The sequence below is a fragment of the Chroicocephalus ridibundus genome, chromosome 17, assembly GCF_963924245.1.
Source record: "Chroicocephalus ridibundus chromosome 17, bChrRid1.1, whole genome shotgun sequence".
NCBI lineage: Eukaryota > Metazoa > Chordata > Aves > Charadriiformes > Laridae > Chroicocephalus > Chroicocephalus ridibundus.
In genome coordinates this window covers 4,698,729-4,713,162 of record NC_086300.1, presented here as the reverse complement: position 1 = coordinate 4,713,162, position 14,434 = coordinate 4,698,729, and the positions used below count along the sequence as shown (strand labels likewise).

The 14,434-nt window shown below is 43.3% G+C and overlaps 1 protein-coding gene across 5 annotated transcripts in view; it reads left to right on the top strand.

Moving 5' to 3' along the window:
- CDC27 (cell division cycle 27) overlaps positions 1–12,408 on the top strand; it is a 33,791-nt gene extending 21,383 nt beyond the window's left edge. For 3 of the 5 annotated variants that reach the window (XM_063354485.1, XM_063354484.1, XM_063354486.1), the window contains 7 exons: positions 1,050–1,202; positions 2,460–2,668; positions 3,344–3,461; positions 4,557–4,685; positions 7,563–7,637; positions 9,471–9,651; positions 11,913–12,408. In XM_063354485.1, the coding sequence (XP_063210555.1) occupies positions 1,050–1,202; positions 2,460–2,668; positions 3,344–3,461; positions 4,557–4,685; positions 7,563–7,637; positions 9,471–9,651; positions 11,913–11,995 (948 nt within the window). In that variant the 3' untranslated portion in view covers positions 11,996–12,408. Of the gene's footprint in view, positions 1–1,049; positions 1,203–2,459; positions 2,669–3,343; positions 3,462–4,556; positions 4,686–7,562; positions 7,638–9,470; positions 9,652–11,912 lie in introns of those variants that run through there. The other 2 variants (XM_063354488.1, XM_063354487.1) reach the window with 1 other exon arrangement.
- Positions 12,409–14,434: the final 2,026 nt, after the last annotated feature.

Genomic DNA, 14,434 nt, shown 5'->3' with positions numbered 1-14,434 from the left:
CTTTTCCCCGTCTTCACCCACAGCTGTGCTGATGTAATTGTTCATACTGCAACGTTGTAAATTAGATTCCCTGAAACAATTTGAGTTCTAAAACCAAAAACTCCTCTCGCCCTTTTTAGGGTGACCTAGTTTCCTTTGCAGCCTCAGAAATGACGGCGTTGGCACGGCTGAGGTGATGTCAAACCGCTGCAGAAGCGAGCGGCTAAGGGTGATCCAGAGTTTAACTCTCCTTGTCGCTGATGTCCTGAGAGCTGGTGTGCCCGCTTCCTCAGAAGTTTTTTTAAGCACACTTCAACAGGTCGTGTGCAGGAGACAAACAGAGTAGGCTTCAGAAGCGGTTTTGAAACTGTGCGCAGAATCTGATTAGAGATGGAGCACGTTGTGCTGCTTAATAGTTTATTTTGAAAACTGAGGCTACAGACTCTAGTGGTTTCCTAAAGCCAGGCTTCTTCCCTTGTTGCTGCTTTGAGTGTTGTAACCTGGCACTTTATGGAATAGATATCTATGTCAGAAAGACTTCATTAGCTGACAGTTGATAAGAAGGGTGGCTATTTCAAATGAAAGTAAAACACATGTGTGTGTTGTCGCATGCTTATGCATGCCCGTGTCAGCTGTGGTCACTGCAGTGACTGTCATGTTGCCTTTTGCCTTGTAATTATTATGCACAGTGTCTGGAGGGTGTCGCACTCGCTGTGAGCGCGATACCTGCCATCTGGAAGAATGGCTGATAATCACAACTCGCCCATAAATGTAGGCTACAACTTCCTGATTTTTGCGGATAACTTTTTTTGCCTCGCTTTTGTGCCGTGATAGAAACAGTAATGTAATGAGTCATCAGTAGGGAGGACTGGCCGCGTTTCTGGGGACGCAACTATTGGGGTACAGTCGCTTCCTTCGCTTGAAGGGGAAGTTACAGGGCTAGTAGCTCTGCGTAGTACACCGAAAACAAAGAGGGTGCTCAGTCTGGACACAGGAGGCTTCTAACCTTGACTTACGTGCTCTGCTTTGGTGGGTGGTATTTTGTTTTTAAGTTTAACTTCTGTTCCTAGGCTGAGAGAATATTTTCCGAAGTAAGGAGGATTGAGAACTACAGAGTAGAAGGCATGGAGATCTATTCGACTACGCTGTGGCACCTGCAGAAAGATGTTGCGCTCTCAGTTCTCTCAAAGGATTTGACGGACATGGATAAAAACTCACCGGAGGTAAAAATGCTGTGGACGTGAATGAGAAGAGGGGAACTGTATGGGGCAAAACCAATTATTCGGAACAAAGCTCTCGGCTTTAATCTCTTTCAAGTGTATTCTCCTGTGTGAAGTGCGTGGCAAAACTGGAGAGGGAGGTGGCAGGATTGTCTGTTGAACTGATGATGCCTGAAATGGCTTCTTGGAATTAGAATATCAGCTTACATGGAACAGGTTGAAACCTTTTATCTGTTAATGGTTATTTAAATTTGCATTGGCACCATTCATCCAGGAAGATCATGGGTTAGTCAGTCGCTCCTGCTGCTGCCAGTGTGCAAAGATAAGGAATATCTGTTTCCTGTACCACCTTTTAATTGCTGTAGTTAATTCAATGGCACTGTAAAACATATTTGCTCTGGAACTTATTTTCAGACCTAATGTTGCACTTTTTTATGCCAAAGTCCATTAAACTGCAGAGTGTATGGTAACATAAAGTTATGATACGCAAAAGGCCAGGCGTCTTTTAACAGGTGCCACAGTAAAAGTAATAGATGTATGTGTTTATAAATGTTTTCTTAATAGTTGAGGAAACTCTAGATTATATTGGGATTATTTTTTTTATTTTTGGAGGAGAGAATCCTGTTCACGTTGTCTTGTTCGCTTGGCTAATAGTGAGGAAAATAAACCAACGAAGGAGTTGCTAGTTGTATTAAGATATCCTGGAGAGAAGAAAATGCAAATTCTAATACAAGGAGCAGAGAACTGTTATGCAATTTAGCGGTGATGCTAAAAAATATGGGAAAGCAAGGAACCCTGGGCTGTGATGCTCTACAACCTCGGTGCTGAGCAGGAGGGAAAGAGGAGGCTGCTGCTAAAATTGTTGTTCTGCAAATTTCCAGATTTGTCAGTTGGAGGCAGCTGAAGAGTGAAATTGAATGTGCCGTCTCCCCCTTCATTATTCTTAAATATCTAAGATGTTTTATTTCTAGCCTTTTCAACAGTTGTTAGTCATCAAAGTATCTAATTGGCACAAACGTCTCGGGTGTCCTTAAATTTTTGATTTCTGTATTTCAGCTTGTGTATCTGTAAGGTGTATTTAGGCCTGTCTGCCTCTCAGGAATGAGACTTAACTGTTTTATTAATATTCTTATTTTTTAATCTAGGAGGGAATTTACATATAATCATGTAAATCAGTGTGGAAAAAAATCTGTTCAGCTCAAACTTAGTCACTCTGGGTTGTAAAAAGTGTGCTGATCTTGAGACGCTGTTTTTTGCCAGGCTTGGTGTGCTGCAGGGAACTGTTTCAGCTTGCAACGAGAGCATGACATTGCAATCAAGTTCTTCCAGCGAGCCATTCAAGTTGATCCCAACTATGCTTATGCCTACACCCTCTTGGGGCACGAATTTGTGCTAACGGAAGAACTAGACAAAGCATTAGCTTGTTTTAGAAATGCAATCAGAGTCAACCCTAGACACTATAATGCATGGTGAGTTTTGCTTCATCCTCCTCTTCATTGCATGTGATACAGAACTCCTTTTGGAGAAGTAGCTTTTGGATGCTGTCGCTGCTGTCGTTTCCCTACCGCCCTTCTCTTCTCAGAGAGCAAAATTATTTCTGTAGACGATGTGGGCCTCCGATATTTATTAAACACTTAGTTCCACAAGGAGGGCAAGAAATTGGAGGGTTTTTTTGGTTTCCACAGATCTTCTTGGCTGTATAACCCCAGCTGTTTCGTTCTTGTGTGCAGCACTCCTCGTGCGTCTGGTCGATTGTTCTTTAATTGCAGTGGGAGGAATGAGGGATCTGCCCTCATAGTCAGTTTCTTACAGCTTTTTCTGTGGAAAAAGAAAAAAATGGATAAAGCAGTCAAAGTTAGATCTAAAAGTCACTTAGTCTTGAGAAACTTTTGTATGCTTTTTACTTTGCGGCTGTTTAGCCAGTCTTCCCCTGTATCAGATACCAATTCTTCAAACTACCCAATTCAGCAAAAAAAAACCCCAAGCTAACTTTAGACATAGCTTTTTGCCCCACAGGAAATAGTTTCCCACTCTGGATGGGGTTGGCAAGTCTGTAGACTGTTTCTGCCAGGTCATACTCACTGCCAAAGACTAGTTTGATTACGATACAGTCTTATTTAACGGGATTGTTTCTCTGCTTGCAGGTATGGGTTGGGAATGATTTATTACAAACAGGAAAAATTCAGTCTAGCAGAAATGCATTTCCAGAAAGCACTTGATATCAATCCGCAGAGCTCAGTCTTACTGTGTCACATTGGAGTAGTAAGTAGATTGCACTTGGTCCTTGTGTTTTTATCTGCTTCTGTACTTTTTTTTTTTTTTTTGCAGTAGAAAAGTCATTGTGAATGTTTTTAGGGAAAAAGCCTAACAAATTCAGAGTACCTATTGAAGGGTCTTAAGTGCCACACGAATGAATAACCACAGGATTAATGTCTCAGAAAAGAAACCCTCCTCTCTCTCCAAGTTACTTTTAGCCAGTAATGAAATTATACTGTCAGGTGATGTTTGTTACTCAGCCAAAATAGTAGTGATAGGAAAATCAAGACTGTGTGCAGATATTAATGTGAACAGAGTATTTATAGGGGTTTTTTTATACTTAATAGGTAAGAAATTAAGTGTGTTTTTTTAACTGCTGTCGTATCCACTTGGATGAGCATTTCCAGGTCTATAAAATGCGAGAGCACCCGTCTCTCCTTTCATAGTGCAGTATTTTTGTCCTGGCTGTATTTCCACATTATCCTCATTCCAGTCACTTGTAGATGTGACAACTTCCTACTTAAGACACTTTACACCAAACGAAGCTTAAGCAGCAGGCAGCTGCTTCAGCCACCGTCCAGTCAATTAAATTTACAGGGCTGTTTGAAGAGTTGGTCACTTATTCATCTGCAGTCCTTGGAAAACAGCAGCCTCGCTAGCGGATGCTCCTTTACGAAGTTGGGTAGCAGTTCTCAGATATTTGTGATGGTGACTTAAGGCTGTGTAAGGGTGATGGATCGTTACCTGCTGGCCTTCACTTGCCTTGGATGTGGTAACAAAGCTGTGTCAAATATTACAGGGATAGTGGCTGCTTCTCACTTATATACGGAGAAAGGCGTTGAGTTTCCCCCTGGCCAAATGTTAAATACTTTCCGTAATCCATCGGGTGGGGAGGGAGTTTTGAGGTGGAGACGAGGTGAGGTGAAGTTTTCTTCTTGTAAGGAAGCTTGTTAAGACTTGGTCTAGAATTAGACAAATATTTATTTTTTTTTTTTAAAGGAACAGATTGTAAGTAAATGTAGTCAAATGGATTTGGCCTTGTCTGGCAAATGAGCTGTTACTTTTTTCCCCTTTAAAAATTGTTCTCTCTTTCTGTAATAGGTCCAGCATGCACTGAAAAAATCCGAAAAGGCTTTGGATACTTTGAACAAAGCTATTAACATTGACCCCAAGAACCCGCTATGCAAATTCCATAGAGCTTCTGTATTATTTGCGAATGAAAAATACAAGGTAAGATTTGGTACCTGTAGACAACCTTAAGTTATCTTCAAATAGCTGTAGCTAGGAGTGGGGATGCACTGGAAGCCAAATGTTTACAGATTAATGCCGGGAAGCATCAGGGCTTGCAGGAAGAGCCTGGGACATTGGCCTGTCTTGTAGAGGCTAACGTGAAGCGTTAGCTTTGATAAGTGCCACCTTCACCAAGGGAAATATGTTAAATTTTTTGATGGTGTTAAAATCTGGGGCCAAGAGGTGATGCTTTTTAAATTATTATTATTTTAGTCTGACCCTGGAAAAAGAAAGGAAAGAAGGGGAAATCATTGCAGCTGTCACTGACACTTGATTGTATTATCGTGAGTTTATACTAAATTACTAAAAAAAGGTCGGTAAACCATAGTAATTACAGCAGTAAGAACCAGCTATTTCAAAAGCTGTGTTATTCCGGTGGGCTGACCCTGGCTGGACATCAGGTGCCCACCAAAGCTGCTCTGTCGCTCCCCCTCCTCAGCTGGACAGGGGAGAGAAAATAGAATGAAAGGCTCATGGGTCAAGAGAAGGACAGGGAGAGATCCCTCACCAGTTACTGTCACGGGCAAAACAGATTCGACTTGGGGATTAGTTTGATTTATTGCCAATCCAATCAGAGTAGGGTGATGAGAAAATAAAACCAAATCTTTTAAACGCCTTCCCCTTACTCCTCCCTTCTTCCCGGGCTCAACTTGACTCCTGATTTCGTGACCTCCTCCCACCGAGTGGCACAGGGGGACAAGGAATGGGAGTTGTGGTCTGTCCATCACTGTTGTCTCTGCCCATCCGTCCTCCCCCTGAGGAGGAAGGAGCAGCATCCTCGCACTCTTTCCCAGCTCCAGCATGGGGTCCCTCCCATGGGGAGACAGTTCTCCACAAACTGCTCCAGTATGAGCCCTTCCCATGGGCTGAAGGCAAGTTCCTGAAGAACTGCTCCAGCGTGGGTCCCTTTCATGGGGTGCAGTCCTTCAGGAACAGACTGCTCCAGCGTGGGGCCCCCACGGGGTCACAACTCCTGCCAGCAGATCTGCTCCAGCGTGGGCTCCTCTCTCCATGGGGCCACAGGTCCTGCCAGGAGCCTGCTCCAGCACGGGCTCTCCACAGGGTCACAGCCTCCTTCAGGCACTTACTTGCTCTGGCGTGGGGCCCTCTGCGGGCGGCAGGGGGACATCTGCTCCACCCTGGACGTCTGCGGGCAGCAGGGGACAGCCTGCCTCACCATGGTCTTCACAGGCTGCAGGGGAATTTCTACTGCAGTGCCTGGAGCAGCTCCTCTTCCTCCTGCACTGACCTTGGTGTCTGCAGAGTTGTTCCTTCACTCCTCTTTCCTGGTTGCTGTCACGCATATTTTTTTTTTTTTCCCCCCTTAACCCTGTTATCCCAGAGGTGCTACCACCATTGGTGATGGGCTTGGCTTTGGCCAGCGGTGAGTCCATCTTGGAGCCAGCTGGCTTTGGCTCTGTTGGACATCGCGGAAGCTTCTGACACCTTCTCACAGAAGCCACCCCTGTAGCCCCCCTGCTACCAAAACCTTGCCACGCAGTAAGAAGCAAAGCAATTTTGGTCTCGTCTCCTGCTGACCTGTATCCTGTTTGGAATGAGTTAAGATCTTCTGGCTTTCGAGTGACTCTTGTCCTCTGGCCTGGGTTTTTTTGGCCACAGAAGACAAGCCGCGGTCTGGCTTTTGAAACCTCGCTTCAGAAATGCGTGTGCACACGGAAAGGGAAAACTTTACTTAGAACGTTTTCTTTTAAAACTCGTAACTGAACCAATTCAATATAAAATGCATTAAGATTAAGGACTTACTGAAGTGCCCATTTGTAGATTGGTTTTAAACTTTAAAAGCAGAGGATAAACACAAGAGGGGAAAAAAAATAAATCTAATAGTCCACTGTCTTATTGCTAGTGAAGGAACTTGTTGACCATGGTGAAGTAATGTTTTAGGAAATAAAACATTTAGACTCTTTCCTTTATCGGACTTGATAAAGTAACACTAAAGTTAACGCTCTTCACATAAACTACGTAAAACTTAATGAAACATTTTGGTTTTTAGCACCAGTACTAAGAGAATTTTGATAGTGTGATAAATATGGCTAGCGTTCAGTAAATAAATGCAGGCTTACGCTTCCATTTATGTGGCAAGCCCTAACTTGAGATTGTGTTCACGTCGATAGGTTTTAGGGGGTTGAATGGAACTCTTTATAACTAAAACCAATGTTTACTTTGAACTGCGGAGTAATTAGGTGGAACTTATTAATAATGCCAGGTTACTGTCACAGCAGAATAAATTAATTGTGTCAACAATTAGTTGTTAGTAAAGTAGAACTTTCACTAAATATTTTGGACTTTGAATGCCTCATATAAATCTGGTCATCGTTTTTAAAAGTCCACAGATAGATATCTAAAACCAGAACTGCTTGAGAGCAGTACATCCAGCACAAAACACATCCATGTTCTTTTTTCGGAAGCTCGGTAATCTGTAGGAAGTGCCCACCGTAAATACACTGTCAGCCGCTTGTCTTCTACCCTGTTACGCTTTTTTGGGGGTGATGGGGGCATTTAATGTCAGTTAATGCGTTGTAGGAGACCAAAGCCCAATAAACTTGCTCAATTTGTGTAATAACGTGGTGGTAATATGCTACAATCTTTAATGGGGAAGCTAATGTAAAAAGAATTTTAGATGTTTCTCGTGAGATTGCACTGTTGTTCTTGGTGGAATATACTGTATGTAAATGCCAAATTTATTTTTTTTTATTTCACATTGGTGCTAACTCACAGTTTAGTGATGTCATAACTGGTTGCAGACCGCTGGCTTGTACTTAATAAGCTCTTTTTTTTTTTTTTTCTCTTCCTCTTCAGTCTGCTTTACAAGAACTTGAAGAACTGAAACAGATTGTTCCCAAAGAGTCTCTTGTTTACTTTTTAATAGGAAAGGTAGGTAAAACCTAACGGTGCTCATGAGTCCTTTGGTTTCCCTTGTTGCAGAAATGTGTGCCTAATGAGAAAATTTGATGCCTGTCACCAAGCTGCTTCCATGCAGAGCAGTATTCTAAAAATTCCCAGAGCTTTAAATAAGGCTCACTGCTCACAGTTTTATTATGTATCAGCTTTTAAATGCAAAAGACAGTTATTACCGGAGCAGCCTTGAGCTGTCTTTAAAACATACCAAGAAAAAATAACCCGAGCTAGTGTTATTCTTTGCCTGCTTTGATTTCACCACTGTCACCTTGAAAGATAATTAATTAAAATAACTAATCGGTCCTGATAAAGATACTCCACTGAAAAGACATACAGTGGTTATGCACGCAGACATGTCTTTCACAGAATCAAGATTTGGTTCAGTACGATAGCAATGATGTGATCAATGGAAAGCCTTAAAATTTTGAGGGATAGTCCGTCCCTCAGTCAGCAGTGTTGGGTAGTTGCGTGTGTAGCTATTAAAACGTTGAATCGCCTTCTAATTTGTTGTATCGGAAATGCTGAACAAGGGGTAAGTGTAGAAAACTCCTAAGTCTCCATCAGTAGCCTCGGTGTTCTTTTCAGCTGACGGCCTCCCCGAAAGAGTTGAAGGTTATCGGTTTGAGAGAAGGAGACTAATAAGAGTAGGGTAGCACAGGAAAAGGTATTACTAGTTTGTCAGCTGCGTTTACATTCCAGTCTTCTTTGTGTTCAATGCCAGGGAAAAGTAATCTAGTAATAGAAATCTCCCTTCCCACCATCTTCTCTGCTAATATGTTTTAAGTAAGTTCTGCACTTTTCTTCCGTGGGGTGTCTGTTCAATAGGAAGCCACAACACAAACTTTACCTCTAGCGCAGTCCTGGAGAGCTCTTCATCAGCCAGATTTCTTTATTTCTTTAAGCTGGAGAGAGGTAAAAGGATTTGTGCTGAAACTTACTGACTGGTATTTGTAGCTGGACCTCTACGTTGACGTTAGAGTTGCCATGTCCTGCCAAACTTAAGTACTTTCACTGTTTAAATGCTTAACACAGATAAATTACTTGCTCATCTGTCCCTAATGATAAGGAGAGCTTCAGTGCAAGTTGTGGTGACGAGGGAAGTGAAATACGGGCTGGATTCTGCAGGGCAGTGTTGTCTTGGAAATGTTGCCGTTCAGTTTAGCAGGACAAGCTGGGCGTCACTTAATGGCCCGTTATTTTCTCTACCTGCCAATGAAAAATGCCACTTGAGGATGTAAGAACGGCCACGCTGAGCTAGATCAAAAATCTGTCTGACCGTGTGTCCTGCCTTTGCTAGTCCTCAATAGGAGAGCTGTAGGGAAGAGTATAAGAGTATCATTGTGTGCACGTGGCGATACTACCCCAAGCAATTCTCTGGGCCTCTGACACTGAGAGTCTGAGACTTTGGGCTTTTCCTGAGCCACGAGTAGATCTGGGGTAACAATGACTCAGGAAACTGAAAGGGTGGCGAAGGGGGTAAGACAAAACAAAACATGTACGCTAATAGCTCTTACACCACCCTGCTGCCAAGTTCCAAAGCTTAAATTTATATCTGAAGATCCGCCGCCTCGTTTTGTTTTTTTTAATCTGTCAGCTGCTAGTTTAATTTTTTGGAGACTTAACTAGAAACACTTGCTCACTCTTTCTACACATATTTGCTGTTTCCCTTGGGACTCGTATAATAAATCTTCCATATCTACCCTCTGGCTTTTCACAAAATATCAGTTAACTGTGGCTTGGCATGTTTGTTGTCCAAACCTTCAAGTAGCAACTTCATGTAAATGTAGCATTTTACGCTTTTTATTTTAGGTTTATAAAAAACTGGGTCAAACGCATTTGGCCCTAATGAATTTCTCATGGGCAATGGACTTAGATCCCAAAGGAGCCAATAACCAGATTAAAGAGGCCATCGATAAACGTTACCTACCAGATGATGAGGAACCAATAACCCAAGAAGAGCAAATCAGTGAATGTTACCCCTATGAATCAGGTTTGTATTTCCAACCTTTTGTCTTTCAAGAAAGTATTTCCACTTAGGTGGTAGGAAGAATCCCAGGTTTCACAAGTGAAGCACACCCCTCGGCTGCTCGGCACGTGAGAACTCCAGAGGCTCTTCGTTCGGAAGAATTCATTCATGCTTCCTACAGTAAGCGTGGAATAAAGGATTGCGACATTTCTTTAGAATCTGTAGATGGAGTGGGACAGAGATAATGATGATTGTAAATTCATACAAATTGTGGTTGGCTAATAGTATCTTAGGAGAGCAAGATGTTCCCAGAGCCGTACATCTTCCCTCATGGAAGCACGGAATCATTTGAAGGTAACTGAATGGTGATGGCAGTTGTCTGTAGAAGCTTTGTCAAAAGTTAAACAAACTGGATATTGGGCAAAAATATTTGGGCTGCTAAACATGACAGTAGCTTTTGATCAAAAGTCATGGAAGCAGTTTCATTTGAATCAAGAGAAAATAAACCATTCTGTTACAATACTTGAGAATAACTCCCAAGAAGGAATGGCCTGGGTTTCTCTTCTCTCTCAACTTTTTATTACGAGCTAAAATGCCATGAAGCATGGGCAGCTCTAAAGCAAGCATCGTCATAAATGCTGACCTCCTTGGTGCAGGCTGAAACGGCGATAGAAAATAAATACTAACAAGCAATTTAATTCTTTTCCTCCAAAGAAGACAGATTTTTTTGGTTTTGATTCTTATCAGTAGATGTATGCTATGTTCTGTAATTCTGAATCTTGAGCTGAAAAAGTTGTCACGTTTTCCTACTGTATATCATGTTGGTTTTCATTGAGCCTGTGCACAGTGTGCTTTTTAATATTGGAAACTTCTCCTGCACTGCACTTCCTCAACGAGCAAGAGGTTTTGGGTTGGTTTTTTTTTTTCCTCTCCCCGTTGTTGCGGTTGGGTGAATTTAGAACCCTGGCTCGCTGGGGGCTGAGCGTGTTTCTGACCAGAAGATGGAGACAGAGTACTGGAACTGCTCAGCGACACCTACACCAAACAACCTCCCCAAAACAACCAAAAAACACAACTCCAAAGCCCACAACCCACACCCCCCAAAAAAAAAAAAAGAAAAAACCATCAGAAAACCCTCATGCAACACCCAAAACCAACCAAAAATCCAACCCCCAAAAGAAAACAACACCCAGCCTAACACTCTTACTTTGTTTAAGCAATTCCCTTTCCCTGGCGGTGCAGATAAATTGTGAAGAGTTTCACGGTCTCGCCTGAATAACTCTTGGGACGTGCGAGACAAGCTCGAGGAAACTCCGGTAGCGCTGGGGGAACTGGCTTTAATATATTGGCTGGTGGAAGTCATTTTGTGCGTTACTGGGGCTAGCTTGGGCCTGGCTGTGGCCACTGTACAGAATCAACGAATCGTTTATTGCATTAAAGCACTAAAAGGCTCCAGTGTTTCTCCACGTCAAGCAGCTTGGATATTTGGGAATTTACACTTAATATGCTAAATTGTACTATGGAAAGCAGACTCGAGTCACGTTCCTGTGTGTGAAGAATGACCATCATTAGATATTTACCTTCGTTCTAATTCTGACAAGTAGAGAAGTTCAATATTTAAGGGTCGCCTCTCAGTATGCACGCGTTTATCCTGCGTGCTGCGCTCTCCTTACTCAAATACCAGTAGGAATCCGTGTTTTCCCGGAAGCTCCGGGTTAACCGGCATCCGAGCTGAGCGAGCAGAGAAATCCCTCAGCATCAGCAAGGTCTCGCTGCCTTTACTCGCAGCAGTTCCCTTCCCACCGGTGTTGTGCGGTATTCCTTGTCACGGAAGCAGGGAGCAAGTCGGGGCTGCCTAACGCTACTAATTGAGTATTATTTGATTGTAAATTGAGGGGTCGCAATGCAGCGGGTAACTAATGCGGGCGTTTCGTGTGGCTGGTGTGTTTTGAAGGAGGGGGAAGGTTAAATTGCTCCTAAGGCAGTTTCGGAACCCTCCGGACCCATCCCTACGTAACCAGGTGTTTGGGATTGCAGATTTTTAACAGAAGATGGCTAAGGCAGCGTGTTTTGTTAACGTGTGCTACATGTTAATTCCTTTCTAAATGCATTTATTAGACTTCATTAAGCTGGCAGGGGTCAGTGTATTAGAAGGAAAAAGGGAAGAGCCGTGTGGCTTTAAAGCATTTTGAGGGGAAGCCCAAACCTGGAGGTGATCGTGGGGGAATCTTTGTAGTGGGAGCAGCAGAAGTGTTTGACCGCTCCGTGTTTCTTTTTCTTTCAAGTTGGCACAGACGAGTCCCAAGAGAGCAGCATGACGGATGCAGATGACACGCAGCTCCACGCCGTTGAAAGCGATGAATTTTAACCTCCGAAAGCCAGTATATCTGGGCTTGAGCGTGAGACTGGTACTGTTGTGTTCTCCCCTTCCTTCGCATCCTGGGTCTTCACGTCACTGAGCCAGCATTGTCGTTGTTCTCCACTGACACCATGAGTGCACCACTCAGACTGCAGCTGTACCCAGAGTTAATGGCAGTGCAATGTTCAGCTGCTGCTGACTCTGCCGAGTTGGCTCTTTTACGTTTATGAAAGCGACTGAGGAGGAAATGCTATTTTTGGAACTCCCCTTTGCTGGAAAAAAAAAAAAATATCATGGAAGAAAGACTTGTGGTTTGCTGTAACGAAGCCAGTAGATGTGGGGATAGTACTAATGAAGCAGTGTCTTGTTCTTTTTCCAGAAATGTGTCTTAGTTTGGTTCTTTCTTGGTAAGCAGAGTGCTGAACTTCGTTTCCAAGTTCTTCAAGGACAGTGTTGACAAGCGCAGGCTGTTAAAGACTTTTGCGTATTGTAGTGTAACTTAAATGCCAGGGAATGTAAATGACCTTAAAGCCGCAATGTCTCCAGTGAACAAACCCGATGCACGTGCTCAGGACTGGGAGTGCGTCCGACTACGTAAAATACCCCCCGTCCCTACTTCAGAGCGCAAACTTGCAGGAGTGGAAATCACATGGCAGAACCAATGCTTTCGTGTTCTAACCCCGAATTAATTTATTCACCTAGTTTCCGAAAGGTCAGTGTTTACTTTGTACTTCAGAGCAACGAGTCAGCACCACCTTCCTTCATTTCACACGTACCCCTTGACTTGTTCTTCCCCTTTTGAGAATAAAAATTAATAAAGGGCAAAAATCACAAGAGAAACGTAGGTACCGCTGTAATGTGAAAACATCAGACCTTTAATCCGGAGTGACTGTTTCTAAGCCGATAGACCGGGAAGACCGTGGAAGCCTTAACACAATCAGAACCTTAGTCAAACGCATCAAATAATCACCTAAGATTAGTATCATTTTTAAAACTCTTTTGTAAAGTGTGGTCCAAGCAGGATGCAAAAACGTGCAATTATCCGTCTTTCTCCTTTTTATTTTTTAAGCTGTTCTTTAAGAGTCTCACCCCGGGAACACTTTCCTCTTCTACAGAGGCTGCTTCTGTGAGAAGAAAGCTCCGCCACGTTCATGAGTCCAAAATCATCTTTTTCTGTCGCATTCTGCAACGATTGGTGCCCTTTACGCGGGGATGATAAAGAGAATGTACGGTATAAGCAGTTTTAAAGAGCAATTTATGCGTAATAAATTGGGAATGATATAAATTTCATAGAAACATATTTGTCGTGATCGGTCTTAATGTTTGTGGGTTGTTTTGGTTGGGGTTTTTTTTTTTTTTTTAACGTATTGGTTTTTAGGGCTCTTTTAGTTACCTTTAGAACTTCAGGTTTTTAATTTCTGTCCTTGTCTTAACACTGGGCACGTCTCCCGTCACAGCTTCTCTCTGGTCATCAGCCACACGGACACCTTTATCATTTGAAAAAATAATCCTCAAGTGCTGAGCAAAAATATAATTCTCACCTTTTTTTTTTTTTTTTTTTGAAGTAGGAGGATAAGCAGTGGAAAATAGGCTTAAATTCCCCTAATGGCGTGAAAAAGAATTTCTAAAATCTGAGGAATGATATTAAAGGAGCTTTGTGCCTCTGCCACGCGCTTCTGACCAGTTTGTGTCTGGAAGGTTGATGATTTGACTGAAAATCGTGACGTCTTTACGCTGGCTGGAGCGGACCCCGTCTTGCACGGCTTTTTGTGGCCATGGAGATTTTGGGGTGATTCCCTTTTCCTGAGGAGCGCACACACACACACACACCCCCCTCCCCGCCCCGAGGAGGAGACGGGGCTGAGGTGTCCCGAGAGCCGATGTGCATCCGCGGCGGAGCCCGCGCATCCTGCTCCGGAGCGACCCGCGTCCGTGGTCCCCTCCCGCAGCCTCCGCGAGCACAGCCCTCGCCAGGAGGAGACTCCACGCAGCACCTCAGCGTAAGGTCTGGAGGCAAACGCCACCGATTAACACCTTAATTAGCCTCCCTTTGCTTCCCAATGTATTTTCCAAGCAAAAAGCAGGAGTACGCAGGTGCTCCTCGCGATTCTTTTTCCATAGGAAAATGCCACTTGTTTAACTAGGGACCAGAGCTCTAGGAAATTGGGTGGCTTTTCCCCTTTGGTTCTCTAAAAAACGTGAACGACTGTACTAAAACTTTCAGCATCCTGGAAGAAGCTCTTCATTCAGCCGGGATGTTGAAAGGATGCTCATGCCACCTGGGGGATTTAATACTCGCTTTATACGTACATCAGAGCTTAAAGTCATTTTTTTTTTTCTTTTTTCCCAAGAATCTCAACATTTTGACCACGCTGCTATTTTACCTTCTACATAGATACACAAAACGAGTATTTAATCGATAAGTTGTTGCTCCCTTTGAAGAGGGGC